This window comes from Myxine glutinosa, unplaced genomic scaffold (assembly GCF_964187855.1).
Source record: "Myxine glutinosa unplaced genomic scaffold, kmMyxGlut1.1 SCAFFOLD_3875, whole genome shotgun sequence".
Classification (NCBI taxonomy): Eukaryota; Metazoa; Chordata; class Myxini; order Myxiniformes; family Myxinidae; genus Myxine; species Myxine glutinosa.
In genome coordinates, this window is record NW_027619967.1 from 4,435 (window position 1) to 24,237 (window position 19,803).

Sequence of the window (19,803 nt, forward strand, 5' to 3'; positions counted from 1 at the left end):
CGATACGAGGATTTTAACATTGTAAAGTAATTCTTCACCATTGAGAGATGCTGCCAAAACGATATATAGCACGATATCTCAAAAAAGTTGTGGACTGCTTATGCCAAAACTAGGCTTGGGTGTGTGACAAGGACGAATTGATTCGATTTTGGTGAAGATTCAGATGCAGATCCGGCCTATCTGTAGGATACAAAACATAAACTGTTCAGCCTGGTTGAGGTATGCACTCTACCGAGTGCCGTTCCTGTTCAGTCTGTGCTTGCCTTTCAATGTTTTAATGACGTCGCTCTGCCTGTTGTTCAGAAAACCCTGATGAAAGAGTACGAAACATGGCTCCAGATAAACGACCAGACTTCAACAAATCTGAGTGAGAAGCGCCTTGCAGAACTTTACCAGCCCCTGAAAGAACGGCATGAAGGTGGGGAGTTTGAATGCGGAGGTGCTTACAAGAGATACAAGGAAGAGCTGGACGCCATTACCGAAGCATTCCATAGCACTCAGGGTCTTGGAGAACAGGTCTATTTTCTTCTTCTTCTTCTTCATTTCAAACACCTGTGTATATATGTAGGAAATCATTTTTAGTTGATTTCATTTGATTTAGTAGGAAAGTTTGTTGCCTTTTACTTTTTGTCACTTCGCTCTTCCATGACTCTTGATCTTGAATACAAATAAAAGTTATTTCCTTTGCTTTCTAAAACTCACCTTACTGCCAGGTCATTGATCTATAATGCATTGTATTATATAGGCCCTATAAGTGGAGTGTATTTTTTAAATTGTGTGAAAAATGTGCTAATTATTTGTTATTATTTTCACTAATTTATTGTTCTTATTTATCAGGCAATTCCTGTACTGATGAATTTTTTGATTGAGAGAAACAAGGATTCTAACTACATCCTGTCCATAGACAAAATGATGGACGAGCAGGAGAAACTTCAGCAAGGTGCTATACCAATATTTCCATAAAAGGGAATTGTTCATTATTACTTGTACACATGATTACATATTGTGGCGGACCTCGCCTCCAGATAACTCCAACGAGGTCAGAGCGTCTCAAAAGCCCACGATAGCCATTTGCCTCAGAACTTCCTGTAGGATCCCACGCCAAAAGTCATGTTACCGTACAAAGAGGCCCTAGTACGAGCGAGTGTCGTGCCGGCAGTCATGCAACATATTTACATTAGTTGGCCGAGCAAGCCAATGTTGCAGAATTGCTTCTGCAATCTATTTTATTACAAGAGGCATCTTCCAAAATGAATGCACTTTCATAATCCTGTTTTTATTTTTAGAACAAGAAGCACGAGCTCGACTGCTTGAAGAGCAAAACAGGGTAAAAGAAGAAGAACAGAATAAGCGTCATGCCGAAATAATCAGAACAATGCAGGAACAGAATGAAGTAAGTTTTCAGGTGCTTGTGGAGGTAAATTTTGGTGAAGATCCAAACGAAACAGCATAATATGATCCTCATCTTCACTAAAGAGAAGACTTATGATGTTTCTTTGGTACACCAAGCTGTGGCAGGGTATTGAAAAGGAACACATTTTGAGTTTGAACTTCATCCAGAAAATGATCAGGGAATGAGTGTGTGTGGTTATTGTCTTGTACATTGCAGCAGTGAGACTTCCGTGTTATTGGTCAGTTGCTAATCTCTCATAATTCCATTCCCTGTTCAATTCCATAACAACAAAAATGATTATACCTTGATGACGTCCGACTTATTCATATCCGAAAGTTTATTTTTACCTCCGCCACCAAAGGTGGATGGAAGTTATGTTTTCACCGCTGTCTGTTTGTTTTTTTGTGAACAAGATACATTATCTCAAAAAGCTGGGGACGGATTTGCACGAAATTTGGCAGAGAGCTCGTGTATATGACATGAACGCAATGATTAGATTTTTGTGAAGATCCGGATTCGGAGCCAGCTAGTAGAATGTTTTAAGTGATTCTTCACCATTTTGCCCTATCTTCATTGGGAAAAAAAAAAACCCACCGTTTAGAGGCCATTTTTCGCCACAAAGCGGGGGTTGGCCTTTTCGGGGACCGTGGTTGTTGTTTTTTGGTCCCCTTTTTGAAGCAATGTTTTACGGCCGGATGTCCTTCCTGCCGCCAACCCTGTTTGTCGCCTTTTTACGATAAACAGGGAATTACCAGTGTACTGGTACTCAATTTGCTGACCTCGGAAGGATGACAGGCTGAGTCAACCCCCCTGGTCGTTAATTCAGCGATCATGACGGGCTGAGTCAACCCCCCTGGTCGTTATTTCAGCGATCGACCGGGATTCGAACCCAGGATCCTTGAAATCCTAAGCTGGCACCCCAGCCGCTAGCCCAACACCAGGGACTTAATTGGGAGATAGGGACAAAAACGATATAGAGCAGAATATCTCAAAAAGTTATGGACGGATTTGGATGAAACTTGGTGGACATGTTGTGTGTATGACGAGGACTAATCGATTCAGTTTTCGTAAATATCTGAATATGGATTCGGATACGAGAATTATTTAATTTTTAAGTGATTCTTCACGATTGAAATATCAGGCAAAAGCGATATATAACATGCTATTAAAAAAAGTTATGGACGAGTTATGACTAAAGTTGGTGGACGAGTTGGTTTGGTGACAAGAACAAGCCGATTCGATTTTGGTTCAGGTCCGAATCCAGATCGGCCTATCAGTGGGATACAAAACATAATGTGTTCAGCCTGGCAGAGGTATGCGCTCTACCGAGTGCCGTTGTAGTTAATTGTGTCATTGTAATATTCAGGTAGTAGACAAAAAATGGAAGCAGCAGGGTAAAATCACTTAATCATTGGGCCACCATGTGCAGCCTGTATGGGCTGTATGCACCATGGCATGAAGTCCACCAGCAGCTTGAATTCTGTAGGAGGGATGCCGCACCATTCTTCCATGAGAAAGTCAATCAACTCACACCTGATTGATGGAGGTGGAAAACGTTGTCTCAGGCATTATTCCAGAATTTCCCATAAATGCTCACGAGATCTGAAGTCACCAGATCTGAATGGGTTCATATCTGGTGACTGAGAAGGCCGTGACATATGGATAATACCAGTGTCATGCTCCTCAAACCATATGGCAACCTCACGTGCTCTATGAATGAGGGTATTTGGGGGAGGGGTCTCGTCTTGCAGCCATGCTAGCTATAATTATAGGCAACCAGGCCTGGGAAGCATTTTTATTCATGGGATCCTAAGCATACTGGGATGTTATTTGCTTGTGGACGCCGTTGCTCGGTGTCTCTCATTTAGTCAGCTGTTTCCATTTTTTTGCTCCAATACCTGTAGAAAGAATGACATGGATATGAAAGCTACATCGTACATTTATCTTTTTCAGATGCTGAAGGAAGAATTGGATAAGAAGAAAAAGGACATTGCAGAACTTACGCAGAAACAAGTTGACGAAGTTGGCGCGAATCGTAAAATGAAAACTATGCAGAAAATTGTAGAAGGGATGGCTGGTGCGATTCCAATGATCGCTTTGGCCTTCAGACGCGGGTAGCATACAGTTTCAATTTGTTTCTTGTCTGTTTCATGCAAATCAATTGACATTCGTTTGATGAAACCATTTACAGAGACTTTGGTGCAAAAGCACAAAAAAGGAACTATTATAATCAGCACTTTTTCTCTTCCTGTCAAAGGACTATTTGCCCAATCGAAACTTTTTTCACCCCTCATAGTTTTGAAATGGATCAGAGTGAGGAAGCTATTACTTAAATACCTGCTATCAAATGATTGTCTCATGGGTTGTTGCTCATATTCATCGCTTCGCCCAAGACTGAAGTGAGAAGGAGCAAACAATAAGGAGAGCTTCACGATACAATTGGAGTTTAAGGTGAAAACAACATTGAAACCCAGGTGTGTGACTCTCCTGTGGCCCAGCATTCCCACCCAATCAAATTCCAAGTCCTTGAGAGTGAAGAAAAGGGCATTGCCTACACAATGGCAGTATCCAGAGGTAGGGTCAGAGTACAGGCTGACAAAATCCATGATCACATTGAATATACTGAAATTCCATGCTTTTTCCAAATATAAACATAAAATATGATTCTTTTGAGCATTACTCCATCCTGAAAGATTAAGCAATGGATCCAAATTGGCCCTTTTTAGCACCTACTTCATGCCACGTGACATATCACTAACAGGTATCTATTATGTATAATTAACAGATAAAATGGTGTATCGAAGTCTTAGAGGACTGTCGAGCAATCTGGGACTTATTAATTTAAATATTGTGTTTTTTGTTTCTTTGGGCAGTCTCATCAAAATCACTTTCTATGTGGGAATGATGTTGGGAATAACAAATTGTTTATTTGCATGTTACTTCTCATAATAAACAGTAAACTATATCACGCTGTGTATTGATTACTGACGACAAATGATCATTCTAATTGAGCACATCTCACAATTACAAACTGCAACAAGCGTTACGCCCCGGTCCCCCGTCGTTGAAGTGATGTGAGTTGACAAAGTCTAAGACGCAAGGCGGCCATCTTGGATGTTGACGTGTCGACCCAATTTTCAATCGCGTTCTCCCTTATGCGTCGATAAACCCGCACACCAGATTAGAAGTTAATAGTTCGTTTATTTTTCAAGATATTTCGCTCACAAGGTTCAGACATATATATGGTGGCGGCCATCTTGGATTTTGACATGGCGACCCAATTTTCAATAGCGTTCTTCCTTATGCCTAGATACACCCACACACCAGATTTGAAGTTGGTACTTCGCTTATTAGTCCCCTACCGGTGTACACCAGATGGGACTATAGGTTTGCACGCCGTCCGTCAGTCTGTCAGTCCGTCAGTCCGTCACGCAAAGAACAGTTTTCCGGACTTTTTTTTTCTAAACTCTTAATGCTAATGATTTCAAACTTGGCACATGGTTTCCTCATGATACGTTACAGGTCAAGTTCGAACTTCACGACGTTTTGATCATTTTTAACAAAGTTATGGCACTTTGAACTTTGGGAATTCTGATAATTCTGATGATCCTTAACTCAGTGCCATTTTAAGTTTTAATTTCCTTTAACCAATTTCTCTGCAATAATAGGACCGATTGAGATAAAATTTTCACCATATGATGGACTCGGTCTGTAGAATATTTTAATGGTAATTATGACGTCACAGGTCACGTGGTTCGGTCGCCATATTGTTTTTCGTGAAAACACGAAAACCCCTTTTTCTCTGCAACGGCCAAACAGATCGAGGCCAAACTTTGCAGGCAGAATCGCATACCCATGACGAACAAAAAAAGTCAGCGAGCATGACGTCATGTGTGGCATGGTTTCAGAGTTATGACGTTTTTAAGCATGAACCTTTAAAACCGAGCTCCTCCCTCATTTTTTTGTCCAATCGAGGGGAAACTTCACAGATCTGTTCAGCACTAAAATGTCCTTTTGGAATTTGCGATAGGGCACGTGGTTTGGCAGATATCGTCAATTAAGTGAAATTTTTTTTAAAATGGATATCTCTTGTTTCTTGTGGAGTTCTCCTCAAGCCACACTGCGCGTCCTCAGCCTCGTCTCGCGAACGTCAACAGCTCGACACAGCGCACGCTTTCTGGAGGGGCGGAGCCAAGCCGAGCAACATATATATATATACACATCGATCATTGATCATGAACCGAAAAATATATTAAATTACTGATGGTTTCAGAGTTATGACGTTTTTAAGCATGAACCTTTAAAACCGAGCCCCTCCCTCATTTTTATCCAATCGAGCGGAAACTTCACAAATCTGTTCAGCATGTCAGTCTACTAAAATGTCCTTTTGGAATTTGCGATAGGGCACGTGGTTTGGCAGATATCGTTAATTAAACGAATTTTTTTTTTTTAAATGGATATATCTTGAATCGCTAGTACCTCAGACCGTGAGTTGGTAATAATTTATATAAATCACACAGTGCAATACGTGCAGGTCGCTCCGTGGAGCGACCTTGCGGGCTTATCAACGAGGCGAGGCGTGACACACGTGTCTCAGCATACCTCAGATCAAGTTTGAAAACCATCATCAACCATGCCTAAATTTGCATATTCGATCATTTTTGACAAAGTTATGGCACTTTGAATTTTCGTAGGGGACATGTATTGCAGCGCAATACTCAGAATGCTTGTTTTTCAAGATATTCCGCTCACAAGGTTCAGACATACATGGCGGCGGCCATCTTGGATTTTGACGTGGCGACCCAATTTTCAACAGCGTTCTTCCTTATGCGTAGATACACCCAAACACCAGATTAGAAGTTAGTAGTTCGTTTATTTTTCAAGATATTTCGCCCACAAGGTTCAGACATGTATATGGTGGTGGCCATCTTGGATTTTGACGTGGCGACCCAATTTTCAATAGGGTTCTTCCTTATGCCTAGATACACCCACACACCAGATTAGAAGTTGGTACTTCGCTTATTTTTCAAGATATTCCACTCACAAGGTTCAGACATACATGGCGTCAGACATACATTGCGGCGGCCATCTTGGATTTTGACGTGGGTTGCACCCACACACCAAATTAGAATTCGGTCCTTCGCTTATGCACACGCGCATGGACGCACGGACGCACGCACACACGGACGGAGGGGGAAACCATAGTCCCCCTTTCGCTCCGCGGTGCGACGGGGACAATTATGGCATCTTAGCCAAAGTTATGTTGTTTGTAAATACTGTTGAATCTGTACCTGCTCACTCAACCACTTTACACTTTTGCACGAATATACTGTTGAAGACTTATGATGGTCGTTCCGGATAACTCTGGTCCAAATCCGTGCGTCATGTGAATTTGATCAGAAGTGCCAGTCGACTGACTCTAAGTGTCGTGAGCAAAGCGTTCGGGTCTATGTGCCACGCTACCGCACCGTGGAGCCACAGGGTCAAACTGGGTCACCGCCGAGACACCATTTGACCGATATTGATTAAGGAGGCCGAGATTACCTCGTCACGTGTTGACTTCTGATCTGTTAAGTACCCCCATAAACCTCTGTGCCACAATACGCCGCCACTTTGACAAACAGAATGGACCACGCTTATTGAGACCAAGCAGTTGTATTTACACATGCAAATATGTACATCACCAATATCATTTTACAAAACATTCCCCATTACCCATACATGGCACTCACGACTCAAGGAATATCGGATATGTATAATCAACTAAACCCTTAAAGGACTGGGCTTTTTTGGAGGCTCAAAAGACTATATGTCCCACCCCCCCCCCCCCCTCCCCAAGATGAATACGAGTATATAAAGTACATGATTCCCCCCTACCCCCCAAAGATGTCAGCTATAGAATATTCGATTACTACCATATTTTCCATCTACATAGTGCTCAATATAATCCACAAGAATGTGTTTTTGATTTTGGTAAAATTTTGTATAAAACAAATTTGGTATCAAAAGATGCGCAAAACTTCACGGAAAAAGTCATGAAACAGCGCAGTGTAATCTTTGGTGGTTACGAAGAAATCGCCAAATTAATGGAGGTGGGGCCATGATGCCCACGCCCCGTCCTTTTAGGGTTAACACTCTAATTAGGGCCCACATTCGTCCGACAAAGATAGAGGTCGAGACAATTGGGGGAAGACAGATACCCCCTCCCCACCCCCTAACCCGGTGTGATTTCTCCAGTGAGCCAGCGCATCCCTTTTTGGTGGTTGCATGAGCTGCAGGCCCGCAGCTACCGAAGGGTTAACCCTAGCAAGCCTATTTGATAAACCCAAAATTTCCCACCAATGCTATTTAGAATACAAATCTGAGATTTCATCTGGCATTTCCTGACCCAGCCTCTCCACTGGGCCAACACCCCTTTCCCTCCCGGTTTTTCCTCCCATCCCCATGGAACATTGTCCTTTCCTGAAACTGTTTGTGTAGCAATTGTCAGCAGGAAGAGAACATGGATTTTCAATTACGGAAAAAATGATTTGGATGATTAATCGCCCTTTGTGCCCCTTTGTTGTCAGCTTAAGAGTAGAAAAAGAACATGGCTTGGATCTCATCAATCAACCCTTAGTGGAAATTAATTAATGGTGAACTAAAATTTTATTTTGAAATTGATTAATGCTTTGCTCCTGCTTTATAAAAGAGGAAGAAGAGAGCTTATTTGTATTGTGGCCACCGCAAGGTTTGTCTCTTTCCAAACCTCTCTGCTGAGTGCTGGGTCAAACCCAACTGTGAATCTCTGCCCTGGTGATGAGTAGGCAGAGTGCTGCCTCAGGGAATATGCCTGTGCAAGGTTCAGTTTTGGGATGGTTTATTCAGCTTTGTGGAGGAATTGATGCTGATCAGATTATATTGCCCAACGCAGCATAAAATATATAGATCAATGTTCCTTGGTTAAACACCACACATTATGTTTGATACCGAGCATGATGGGCCATCAAACGTGGACCCCAATCACCAAAAGGTCCCACATGGTCCATCTTTTCTTCCTTTATTTCTATATTTTAAAAACTTATTTATCTTTTTTTTCTGCCTCTTTGACATTCCATAACATTCCTTTTCTTATTTTTTTCCCCCATTTCTTTTCATTTTTAACTCAATTGGACTACCGTCCAGTTGAGTTCATCACATACTGAACCCTCCGGCGTCCGTCGTCTGTCGTCGTCTGTCAAATTTTCGACGTTAACACTCCAGCGTCCACAAATATCAACCGATTCTGATCAAACCTGACATGCAGCATCCTCACCCCAAGGACCAGGTTGGTATTACATTTCAGCCCGATGCGTTGCAAAATGGCGGACTTAGGCGACCATTTTGTTTTTGGTCATGAAAACGACGTTAACACTCTGGCGTCCACAAATATTAACAGATTTTGATCAAACTTAGAATGTTTAACCCTTACCACACAAGGTAGGTTGCTATTGCATTCCAACCCGATCCGTCACAAAATCACGAGGTTGTTCGCTTTTCATTCAAGTCAAATCTAGTGCAGACAACTGACCTACTTTAAAATTGTCCAGTCAGTTCAGTTGAGTTCTGCTTCCCTGGAAGCTCTAGTTCATTTCATTTTCATTCATTCATTTCATTTTCATTTATTTATTTTCATTTTTGTTTTTCTTTTTTCTCACCATTTTTTTGACATTCCTTTTCTATCCATAAATTATTGCAAGTTAATTTTTCTCACATCTCCGTTCCCTACTTTCTTCATAAACAAGCATTCTGAGTATTGCGCTGCAATACATGTCCCCTACCGGCATTGGGTAGCACTGTCATAGAAGACAGTATTATGTATAGGGCTAATCATGGGGTGCGATGCACTAAAGGTGGTTTAGCACTCTATGATAATGTATTGTAATTAGGTATTGCCTACAAATGGCAAAACATGTTATGCGAAGAAGTTATATCTCACGTATCACACGAAAAACCTCCTTTATAACGAACAGCGCACTCTATGCAATGTAATAAGAGCCAAATCAAAGTGCCATAACTTTGTCAAAAATGATCGAAACTTCGTGAAGTTCGAACTTGATCTGTAACTTATCATGAGGAAACCATGTGCCAAGTTTGAAATCATTAGCATTAAGAGTTTAGAAAAAAAGTCCGGAAAACTGTTCTTTGTGTGACGGAGGGACGGAGTGCAAACCTATAGTCCCCTCCGGTGTACACCGGTAGGGGACTAATAAATATGTGAATGAGCACCAAGTCCTATTTTTTTAACAAAGGAGAAGCTCAATAAGTACAAGGTTGAACTGACAGTGCGGTAGCGGGGGAACAATTTGGCACAACCGACAAGGGAATAAATGAACAGGAAAATAAGAGGGAGAAAGGAGGTGAAGAAATACCAAAACCAGCAAGTAAAATGGATGGGTGAAGAAGGGTTGATGGAGGTAATAAAGATCATGGATCGGAATGGGGGATGACATTAGGTGGTGGTGTATTGCCTGCTTGAAGCCCAGGAGGGAAAAGTGGGAAAGAAAGCTCTTTGGAAGATACTTCCATAGATGAGAGAAGTGAGGAACAAAGGTTTTGAGGTGTGCAGTCAGGCTGGATTTGGGAAGTATAACTAGGAAAGGGTTACTGGAACAACACCTGCATCCTGGAGTTGCTGGGTGGGGGTCAACGGAGAGAGAGCAGTGGAAGCAACATTCGATAAGAGGCAGTTCAAAAAAAAAGAGGAGAGACCACTGATCGGCCTGTGATATGTAAGCAACAGACCTTGCGCTCTGTCCTCGTCATGCAAAATTCCAATAATGTCGAGAGCTCTAGATTCAATGGAATCCAGGAGAGTCAGATGTGGTGCTGAACCACCAGCCCATAGTTGAGAGTTGTGCTCCAATCACCTGCAGACAGAGGCTTTGGAGACTGAGATGCTCTGATTTTCCAAGGCCTGGGTGCGAACCACCGACTTCTCAGACTCAGAGTGGACGCGCTAACCATTACAAAGAAAGAAAATGGAGAAAAACCTAAATGGTGGTTTAATACCCCGAGGAGTGTAAGTCCTTGACCTTTAACCCGGTGGCGTATGACGTAAATGAAGCTAAAATGTGGCTTCATCTGGGATCCCTAAAGAGGGCAATTTTGTTCTGATCGGACAAACCTTAATCGAGTTTTGGTGAAAAATGCTCAAATGTATATAATTAGGTCATTGCCTTAAAAATTAGGTCAAGGTCAAAAAAATATGTCAACCCCGCTCCCTTTGCATCCGCATTATTTAAGGGAAATTTCATTCCGAAAGTTTCTGCTGGCTCCGAGATACAGCTCGGAAATTTGAAGTTTGTTCGGAGGGCAGGAAGAAACGTTTTTTTTTAAACTAAATGCTATTTTAGTACCCCGAGGGGGCTAAGAAACTAAAAGTGGGGCACCCTAATTGTAGAAAGAACCCCCCAACAGGAATAAACCTTCCCCTAACAATTTGACCTTGATTTAATTTTTTTACATTGTCAGTGTGAGTTTGTCGCCACCAGAGGGCGCACTCGACCCGACACAGTCCGATCACCGCCAGGTCTGGGCAGAGAAAAACATTGCAAATAGAGCTTTGAAAAGTGATCATAAATGTATGAGCCAAGAGGCCATTAATCACGTACAAGTTAGATGGACGGCGCAGAAAACGGGAAAGCCAGAGCACTCGGTGCACAGACAGAGACCATCCTACTCGATTCCATCTGGAGGTTTTGGGAACTTCGGGATTCCGGGGTCTGAATCTGTCGGTATTTAATCCCCACCAGTAAGGGCGAAACGCCAGACATGTCCAATGGTCCAAATTACGTTTTCCTGGATTAAAAAAAAAAAATTCGTCTTGTATTTTGGAGAATGCATCCATGATGGCGTCCTGTAATACATTATGCAACTTAATGGGGTTTTCCAAGGATAGGTCATCACCTCAGATCCGCTGCATCTGATGGATCCACACTTTGAACAACCCTTGAGGACCTTACTGTAGTGTGCTTCTGCACGGTGTACAAGTCTTACTGTACTGTAAATCCAGAATGCATTGTATGCCAGTTGTGGAATGCTTGTGGTGAAACTGATGCAGGGGCGATGACGCATTTGTGTTCATGTTTGGAATTTCGTGGGAGTTTGGGACATGGTCTACCGAGGTGTAACAGACCGAACAGGTGGTGATGTGGTGGAACTTGGTGGAAGTGTATCTGAACGCACACCCTGAAGACCCAAAGCACAGTACATTATGTTATGACATGATATGGGGCAAAATATGTATATATTTATAGTATATATATTGTGGCGGACACAAAAGCCCACTGGCGTGGTGACATCATTCCGTGCACCAAGTGGGCGGTGGCCACGCCCGAGGGGTAGGCGTGGCCTCATGATATACACCGGGCGCCCAGCCCGGAGCAGTTCAGTGTTACAGTGTGCTCTTACAATAAAGACGTTTATATGTTACCGCTTGTCCGCTTCCTCCTTGCTCACAAGCAGCGTGCGTAACGCCGCGCTTTACTGGTGACCCTCGACGTTGGATCTGCCGTAGCGATCCTTCCGAACACGACGCCATTGCAATGGCCAACGACAAGGCAATGGCGATTAAACTTCCCGAATTTTGGGAGGCCCAGGCCGAAGTCTGGTTCGTTCAAGCCGAAGCCCAATTTCAGCTTCGGCGCCTCACCGACGACGACATGCGCTACTGCCATGTCGTCGCCTCCCTCGGGCCCGGCGCGGCCGCTCGAGTTGTGTCCGTCCTTCGCCACCCACCGGACGGCCACAAGTACGAGGCACTCAAGCGACTACTCCTAGCCACGTTCGGCCTCACAGACGACGCACGGGCGGACCGCCTCCTGGATCTCCCCGAGCTCGGTGAGACGCGCCCGTCGGTCCGAATGGACCATATGCTGTCACTGTTGGGCGACGAAGCCCCCGGTTCGCTATTCCGGGCGCTTTTCCGGCGTCAACTTCCAGCACAGGTTTGCCTCGCGTTGGCCGGGACCGAGCTAACGGAGCCCCGAGCATTGGCAGCCGAGGCGGACAGGTACTTCGCCGCTTCGGACGCGCGGGCGAGCGTCGGCGTGGCCGTCACGGCCCTCGACGCTGATGTTCAGCAGCATATTCCACAGCATCTGCTTCTACAGCATACGCAGCATGCTGATACGCACCTCGTGAACGCCGCCACGCCCCGCCTACCGCCGCGGCGAAAACCGCCACCGCGGGGAAACCCGCCAACTCCACCGGCCTGGCGGAGCCAGCCGCGCTCCTCCAGCTCCACCACCTGGTGCTGGTTCCACGCCAAGTTCGGCCACGAAGCTCGGCGGTGTCATCCGCCGTGCTCCTTCAACGGGTCGGGAAACGCCCGGGCCGGCGCTCAATAGTGGCGATGAGCGCCGGCCGTTCGAGCAGCCTGCTGTTCATAACGGACACCTTCTCCGGGCGCCGTTACCTGTGCGACACGGGAGCACAGGTGAGTGTCATTCCCGCCGGCACGTCAGACAAGCACGCCGCGGGTGGGGGCCCCGCGCTGCTTGCCGCGAACGGGACGCCCATCCGTACGTACGGAAAACGCTGCCTCTCTCTGCGGTTTGGAGGGCAGGTTTTCCGATGGACGTTCGTCACCGCCGACGTGCCCATGGCACTGCTTGGCGCGGACTTCCTGTGCACTAATGGGCTCCTGGTCGACGTCAAGCGCAGACGTCTTGTCCAGGCCGAGACGTTCAGCTCGCTCGCTTGTGCGTTGCCCAGCTCAACGAGCGGCTTGCCAAGCGGCTTGCCGAACGATTCGGTTCCGGCCACGTTGGTCTGTACGCTTCCGGCAGCGGACGCATTCACCCGCCTCCTCGCCGGCTTCCCGGCCCTCACGCGGCCCACCTTCTCGGCGGGGGCCGTCAAGCACGGGGTGGCCCATCACATCCCCACCGTCGGGCCACCGGTCTACGCCCGGGCACGCCGCCTCGAGCCGACGAAGCTGGCGGTGGCAAAAGCGGGGTTCGCTACCCTGGAGCGACTCGGCATCGTTCGGCGCTCAGAGAGCGCTTGGGCGTCGCCGCTGCACATCGTGCCGAAGCCCGGCGGGGGATGGCGACCGTGCGGGGACTATCGCCGTCTCAATGACGCCACGACTCCCGACCGCTACCCCGTCCCCCACATTCAGGACTTTTCCGCCCGTTTGGCGGGCAGGTCCTTCTTCTCGAAGGTGGACCTCATACGCGGCTACCATCAGGTCCCCGTCAGGCCGGAGGACGTCCCGAAGACGGCGGTCATCACGCCATTCGGACTCTTCGAGTTCCTGCGCATGCCCTTCGGTCTGAAGAATGCGGCTCAGGCGTTCCAGCGACTGATGGACAGCGTCCTGCACGACTTGGATTTTGTCTACGTCTACCTGGACGATATCCTCGTCGCCAGCGCGTCCCGCGAAGAGCACCTACGCCACCTCCGCACGCTCTTCAAACGCCTGGGCCAGCATGGCCTGATTGTGAACCCCGCAAAGTGCCGGTTCGGCGCCGCCACAATCGATTTTCTGGGGCACCATGTCACCAGGCACGGAGCCGTCCCCCTGCTGGCCAAGGTGGAGGCGGTGAAGGGGTTTCCGCGCCCCCGCACGATCAGAGGGCTGCAGGAGTTCCTGGGCATGGTGAACTTTTACCATCAGTTCCTGTCCCGTATCGCCCAGCTCCTGCGCCCCCTGCACGAAGCTCTCCGAGGTAAGCCGGGCAAAGGCGACGTTACCTGGACCGAGCAGATGGACACGGCGTTCACGGGCGCGAAGCTCGCCTTGGCTAACGCCACCATGCTCGCGCACCCGGCGCCCGATGCACCGATCGCCCTCACCACCGATGCCTCGGACTACGCGGTGGGCGCGGTGCACGAGCAATGGGTGCGTGGAGCTTGGCAACCGCTGGCGTTCTTTAGCCGGGAGCTTCGCCCGCCCGAACGCCGTTACAGTACCTTCGACCGCGAGTTGCTCGGACTTCACTTGGCGGTCAGGCACTTCCGCCATCTGCTCGAGGGCCGTGCGTTCACTGCCTTCGTCGACCACAAGCCGCTGATCTTCGCGATGGGCAAGGTCACCGAGCCGTGGTCGGCCCGGCAGCAGCGTCACCTCTCGGCCGTGTCCGAGTACACGACGGACATCCAGCACGTCGCGGGGAAGGACAACCCGGTGGCGGATTGCCTTTCCCGGGCCGTCGCCCACGCAGTCAACCTCGGCATCGGCTATGCCCGGATGGCAGCGGACCAGGCCGCTGACCCCGACGTCCAGGCCTTGCGGACCGCCGTCACGGGCCTCCGCGTCACCGAGGTGCCGTTCGACGGTGCGGGCGCGGCCCTCTTGTGCGACGTCTCCCTCGGGCGTCCTCGCCCCATCGTGCCCGCGGGCTGGCAGCGCCAGGTGTTTGACGCCATCCACGGCCTGTCCCACCTGGGCGCGAGGGCCTCCCAAAGGCTCATCGCCGACAAGTTCGTCTGGCATGGCCTCCGGAAGGCCGTCCGCGGCTGGGCCAGGACGTGCCTCGCGTGCCAGCGCGCCAAGGTGCACCGGCACACCCAGGCCCCGTTGGCCCCGTTCACGGTGCCGGAACGCCGGTTTGACCACGTCCACGTGGACCTGGTGGGACCTCTGCCCCCCTCGCGGGGTTTCACCTACGTCCTCACCATGGTGGACCGCACCACCCGGTGGCCGGAGGCCGTGCCCTTGGCGTCGACAACGGCGGCCGATGTCGCGCAGGCTTTCATCGCCACCTGGGTCGCCCGGTTCGGCGCCCCCTCAGACATCTCATCCGACCGCGGCCCCCAGTTCACCTCGGAGCTCTGGGGGGCGGTTGCGCAGGGGCTCGGGGTCCGGCTGCACCGAACCACGGCCTACCACCCCCAGGCTAACGGCCTGTGTGAGCGATTTCACCGCTCATTGAAGGCCGCGCTCCGGGCCACCCTCCGCGACGGCGGCTGGGTCGACAGGCTCCCCTGGGTCCTGCTGGGACTCCGGACGGCGCCCAAGGAGGACCTGCGCGCATCCGCGGCGGAGTTGGTCTTCGGGCAACCGCTGCGGGTGCCGGGCGAGTTCCTCCCCGACTCCACGGCACCATGGTCCGCGGCACAGCAGCGCTCCGCTCTGCAAGAGACCGCCCAGAGGTTCGCCCCGGTGCCAACGGCATGCCACGGGCACCCACCGACGCACGTCGCCCCGGAGCTTCGCACGGCGGAGTACGTCTTCGTCCGCCACGATGCCCATCGGACACCACTGTGGCCCCCGTACGACGGGCCTTTCCACGTGCTGGAGACCGGGGCGAAGCACTTCACCCTGGACATCGGCGGTACTCCTGACCGCGTTTCAGTAGACCGCCTCAAGCCGGCCCACCTCGATGTGGACCATCCACCGCCAGTGGCCCGACCCCCACGTCGGGGCCGCCCTCCTGCGGGCGGACCCCCGACACCGCCCAGCCCCGCCGCCACGCCGCCCCCGGTCCTGCACCCATCCCAGGGGCAGCCAGGGGCATCCCACCTGGCATCCCTGCATCCCGGACGCCGCCGATCGCCAGGGGGGCGCTTCGGCCGGGTCATTCGTCTGCCCCGCAAACTGGCCCTCCAGGTGCGCGGGAATTCTGGGGGGGCGCGTGTGGCGGACACAAAAGCCCACTGGCGTGGTGACATCATTCCGCGCACCAAGTGGGCGGTGGCCACGCCCGAGGGGTAGGCGTGGCCTCATGATATACACCGGGTGCCCAGCCCGGAGCAGTTCAGTGTTACAGTGTGCTCTTACAATAAAGACGTTTATATGTTACCGCTTGTCCGCTTCCTCCTTGCTCACAAGCAGCGCGCGTTACGCCGCGCTTTAATATAAATATATATCTATATCTTATTATAACAGAGCAAGCGTATGTGGTGATGTCACTATGCATGTTTAGATGCGACAAAAACGTCTTCTTCATCTTCAAATATAATTACCACCCTCTTATTTAACCCTCTTAATTGCGATAAGACTGCTGAGACCCCTCAGATCTTTGACGACCCTTTAAGTCCCCCAAGACCCCTGAAGACTCAAAATATCCTGAAGACCCCAAAGACCCAAAATACCTTTCAAGGCCCTGAGGCTCAAAAATACCCCGAATACCCAAAAACCCCAAAGACCCCGAAGACCCAAAACACCCGAAGACCCAAAACAACCCGATGACCCAAAAGACCCCGAAGACCCAAAACACCCCGAAGACCCAAAACACCCCGAAGACCCAGAACACCCCGAAGACCCAAAACACCCCGAAGACCCAAAACACCCCGAAGACCCAAAACACCCCGAAGACCCAAAACACCCCGAAGACCCAAAACACCCCGAAGACCCAAAACACACCGAAGATCCAAAACACACAGAAGACCCAAAACACCCCTTAGAACCAAAACACCCCGAAGACTCCAAAACACACCGAAGACCCAAAACACACCGAAGACCCAAAACACCCCGAAGACCCAAAACACCCCGAAGACCCAAAAGACCCCAAAGACCCAAAACACCCCGAAGACCCAAAACACCCCGAAGACCGAAAACACCCCGAAGCCCCAAAAAATCCCAAAGACCCAAAACACACCGAAGACCCAAAACACACAGAAGACCCAAAACACCCCGAAGACCCAAAACACCCTGAAGACCCAAAACACCCTGAAGACCCAAAACACCCTGAAGACCCAAAACACCCCAAATACCCAAAAGACCCCGAAGACCCAAAACACCCGAAGACCCAAAACACCCCAAAGACCCAAAACACCCTTAAGACCCAAAACACCCCAAAGACCCAAAAGACCCCAAAGACCCAAAACACCCCGAAGACCCAAAACACCCCAAAGACCCTAAACACTCTGAAGACCCAAAACACCCCAAAGACCCAAAACACCCTGAAGACCCAAAACACCCCAAAGACCCAAAACACCCTGAAGACCCAAAACACCCCGAAGACCCAAAACACCCTGATGACACTGAAGACCCAAAAGACCCCGAAGACCAAAAATACCCCGCTAGTATATATATATATATATATATATATATATATATATATATATATATATATATATATATATATACATATATATATATACATATATATATATATATATATATATATATATATATAATGTATATATATATATACTAGCAGAGGTACCCGGCTTTGCACGGGAGTGGGAGGAGGAGGGGAGGGGGAAGAGGAGGGGAGGGGAACGGGGGGGAGGGGGGAGGGGGAAGTGGGGGAGGAGGAGGGGAGGGGGAAGAGGAGGGGGAGGGGAATTGGGGGGGAGGGGGAAGGGGGGGGAGGGGGGAGGGGAAGGGGGGAGGGAAGGGTGCGGGGGTGCCCAGGGGAAGAAGGGCCCCTCCCCTCCCCCTCCCCCCCTTTCCCCTCCCCCCCTCCCCTCCCCCTTCCCCCTCCCCCCTCCCCCTTCCCCCTTCCCCTCCCCCCCTCCCATCCCCTTCCCCCTCGTTCCCCTCCCCTTCTCTTCCCCTCCCCTCCTCCTCCCCCTTCACACCAGGGGGGTTGACTCAGCCTGTCATCCCACCGAGGTCGGAAGTCGGAACTCATTGTCGTCAAATAAATGTAGCCTGTATGTTTCACTCTTTGTCACATGCCGTTGGTCCCATGTCAATCGGATGAAGTTGAAAAAGTAACGTTACGAAGGTTCTCTGGGACGTACTGATTCCGAATAATGAAGTGAAAAATTAACGTTCCGAAATACGCTAATTACGCTAACAGAAGCGCTGGAGGGAGCACTGCGCTCCCTCCTTAGATTCCCTCCCTCTTCTGCTAGCGCTAATTACGCGTAACACACTAATTTTAAAACCCGAAGTTTTTTTAATTTTAAGGTGTGCTGTAGTCAGAAGCGCTAGAAGCGCTGCGCTCCCTCCCTTCGAATCCCTCTCTCTTCTGCTAGTGCTAATAATACGCTAATTTTAAAACCCGAAATTTTTTAAATGTTTATGTCTCCGTGACATTCCTGGGACCATCCGAGTCGAACAGTACTTTCCGCTCGCAAATCCGTCCACGGGTTCTCGAGATCTTAGAGATCGTAGATACATCAGGATACAGACACAGAGGCCAACTCTACTTTATATATATAGATATATATATATATATATATATATATATAGATATATATAAATGTATATATATATATCATCTATATATATAAAACACAGTTTGTGTGTGTGTGTGTGTGTGTGTGTGTGTGTGTGTGTGTGTGTAATGTTACCGATAGACTCCTAAACGGAGAGGCTCACGTACTTGATATTTGGCACAGACATGGCCATTGAGCCTGGGAAGAACATGGCCGACCTAAAAAAAAAAATTTCATCATATTTGTTTACCATATTTTTACCTCAGCGCATTTCAGCGAGGAATATTATGCACGGAATCTGACCGGTGGCAGAGCAGTGCGCTGATTCGCTCAGAGTGATCACGTGATGTTCCTTGCCGCCATTAACTCAGTTACGTGTTCGCACGTATTTCAGAGCGAAAAGCGATTGCGTTTTTTCACATTTCAGCGAGCAACATTGATTGCCATTCACACCACATAGTTTTTTTTTTCTCTTTCATCTTTAGATCCATATATTTTTTCAGCGAGGAATATTAATACACGGAATCTGAATCGGTGGCAGAGCAGCACGCTCATTCGCGCTCATTGATGACGATCACGATCACGTGATGACGTGATCACGAATGATGTTCATGACGCGATCACGTGATGTTCTTTGCCGCCATAAACTCACAGCAAGTAGCATAGATTTTAGCATGATTAGCATTTAGCATGATTTAGCATGATTTAGCATAGATAGTAGCATGTTTCACATAGATTTTTTTTTCAGCGAGGAATATTATACACGGATTCTGACCAGTGGCAGAGCAGCACGCTGATTCGCTCAGAGCGATCACGTGATGTCCCATCCCGCCGCCGCCGATTTGTATGATCAGCATCCTTTATATGATTTGTCGAATTCAACATCCTTTATATGATTTGTTTGATTCAGCATCCTTTATATGATTGTATGATTCAGCATCCTTTTTATGAATTGTCGAATTCAACATCTATATATATAAAACACAGTTTTTTTTTTTTGTTTGTTTTTTTGTTTTTTTGTATACTGAATCGAGGCTCGTGAAAGAGCTAACATTTATTTCACAAACAAATCAACCAGACAAACAAAATATACAAAAAGAGGGAGCGGAAGGTGTGTGTGTGTGTGTGTGTGTGTGTGTGTGTGTGTGTGTGTGTGTGTGTGTGTGTGTATGTTACCGATAGACTCCTAAACGGAGAGGCTCACGTACTTGATATTTGGCACAGACATGGCCATTGAGCCTGGGAATAACATGGCCGACCTAAAAAAAATTCTTTCATAATATTTTTTTACCATATTTTTACCTCAGCGCATTTCAGCGAGGAATATT

The 19,803-nt window shown here is 48.4% G+C and overlaps 1 protein-coding gene across 1 annotated transcript; it reads left to right on the top strand.

Moving 5' to 3' along the window:
• Positions 1 to 303: 303 nt before the first annotated feature.
• Positions 304 to 4,358, top strand: LOC137439018 (guanylate-binding protein 2; the record flags this gene model as incomplete). The annotated part of the gene is given in 4 exon segments (XM_078769670.1): positions 304 to 516; positions 838 to 940; positions 1,287 to 1,393; positions 3,347 to 4,358. Coding segments are annotated over 4 exon segments (588 nt in total), but the record flags the coding sequence as incomplete, so codon positions are not given.
• Between the last annotated feature and the right edge of the window lie 15,445 nt (positions 4,359 to 19,803).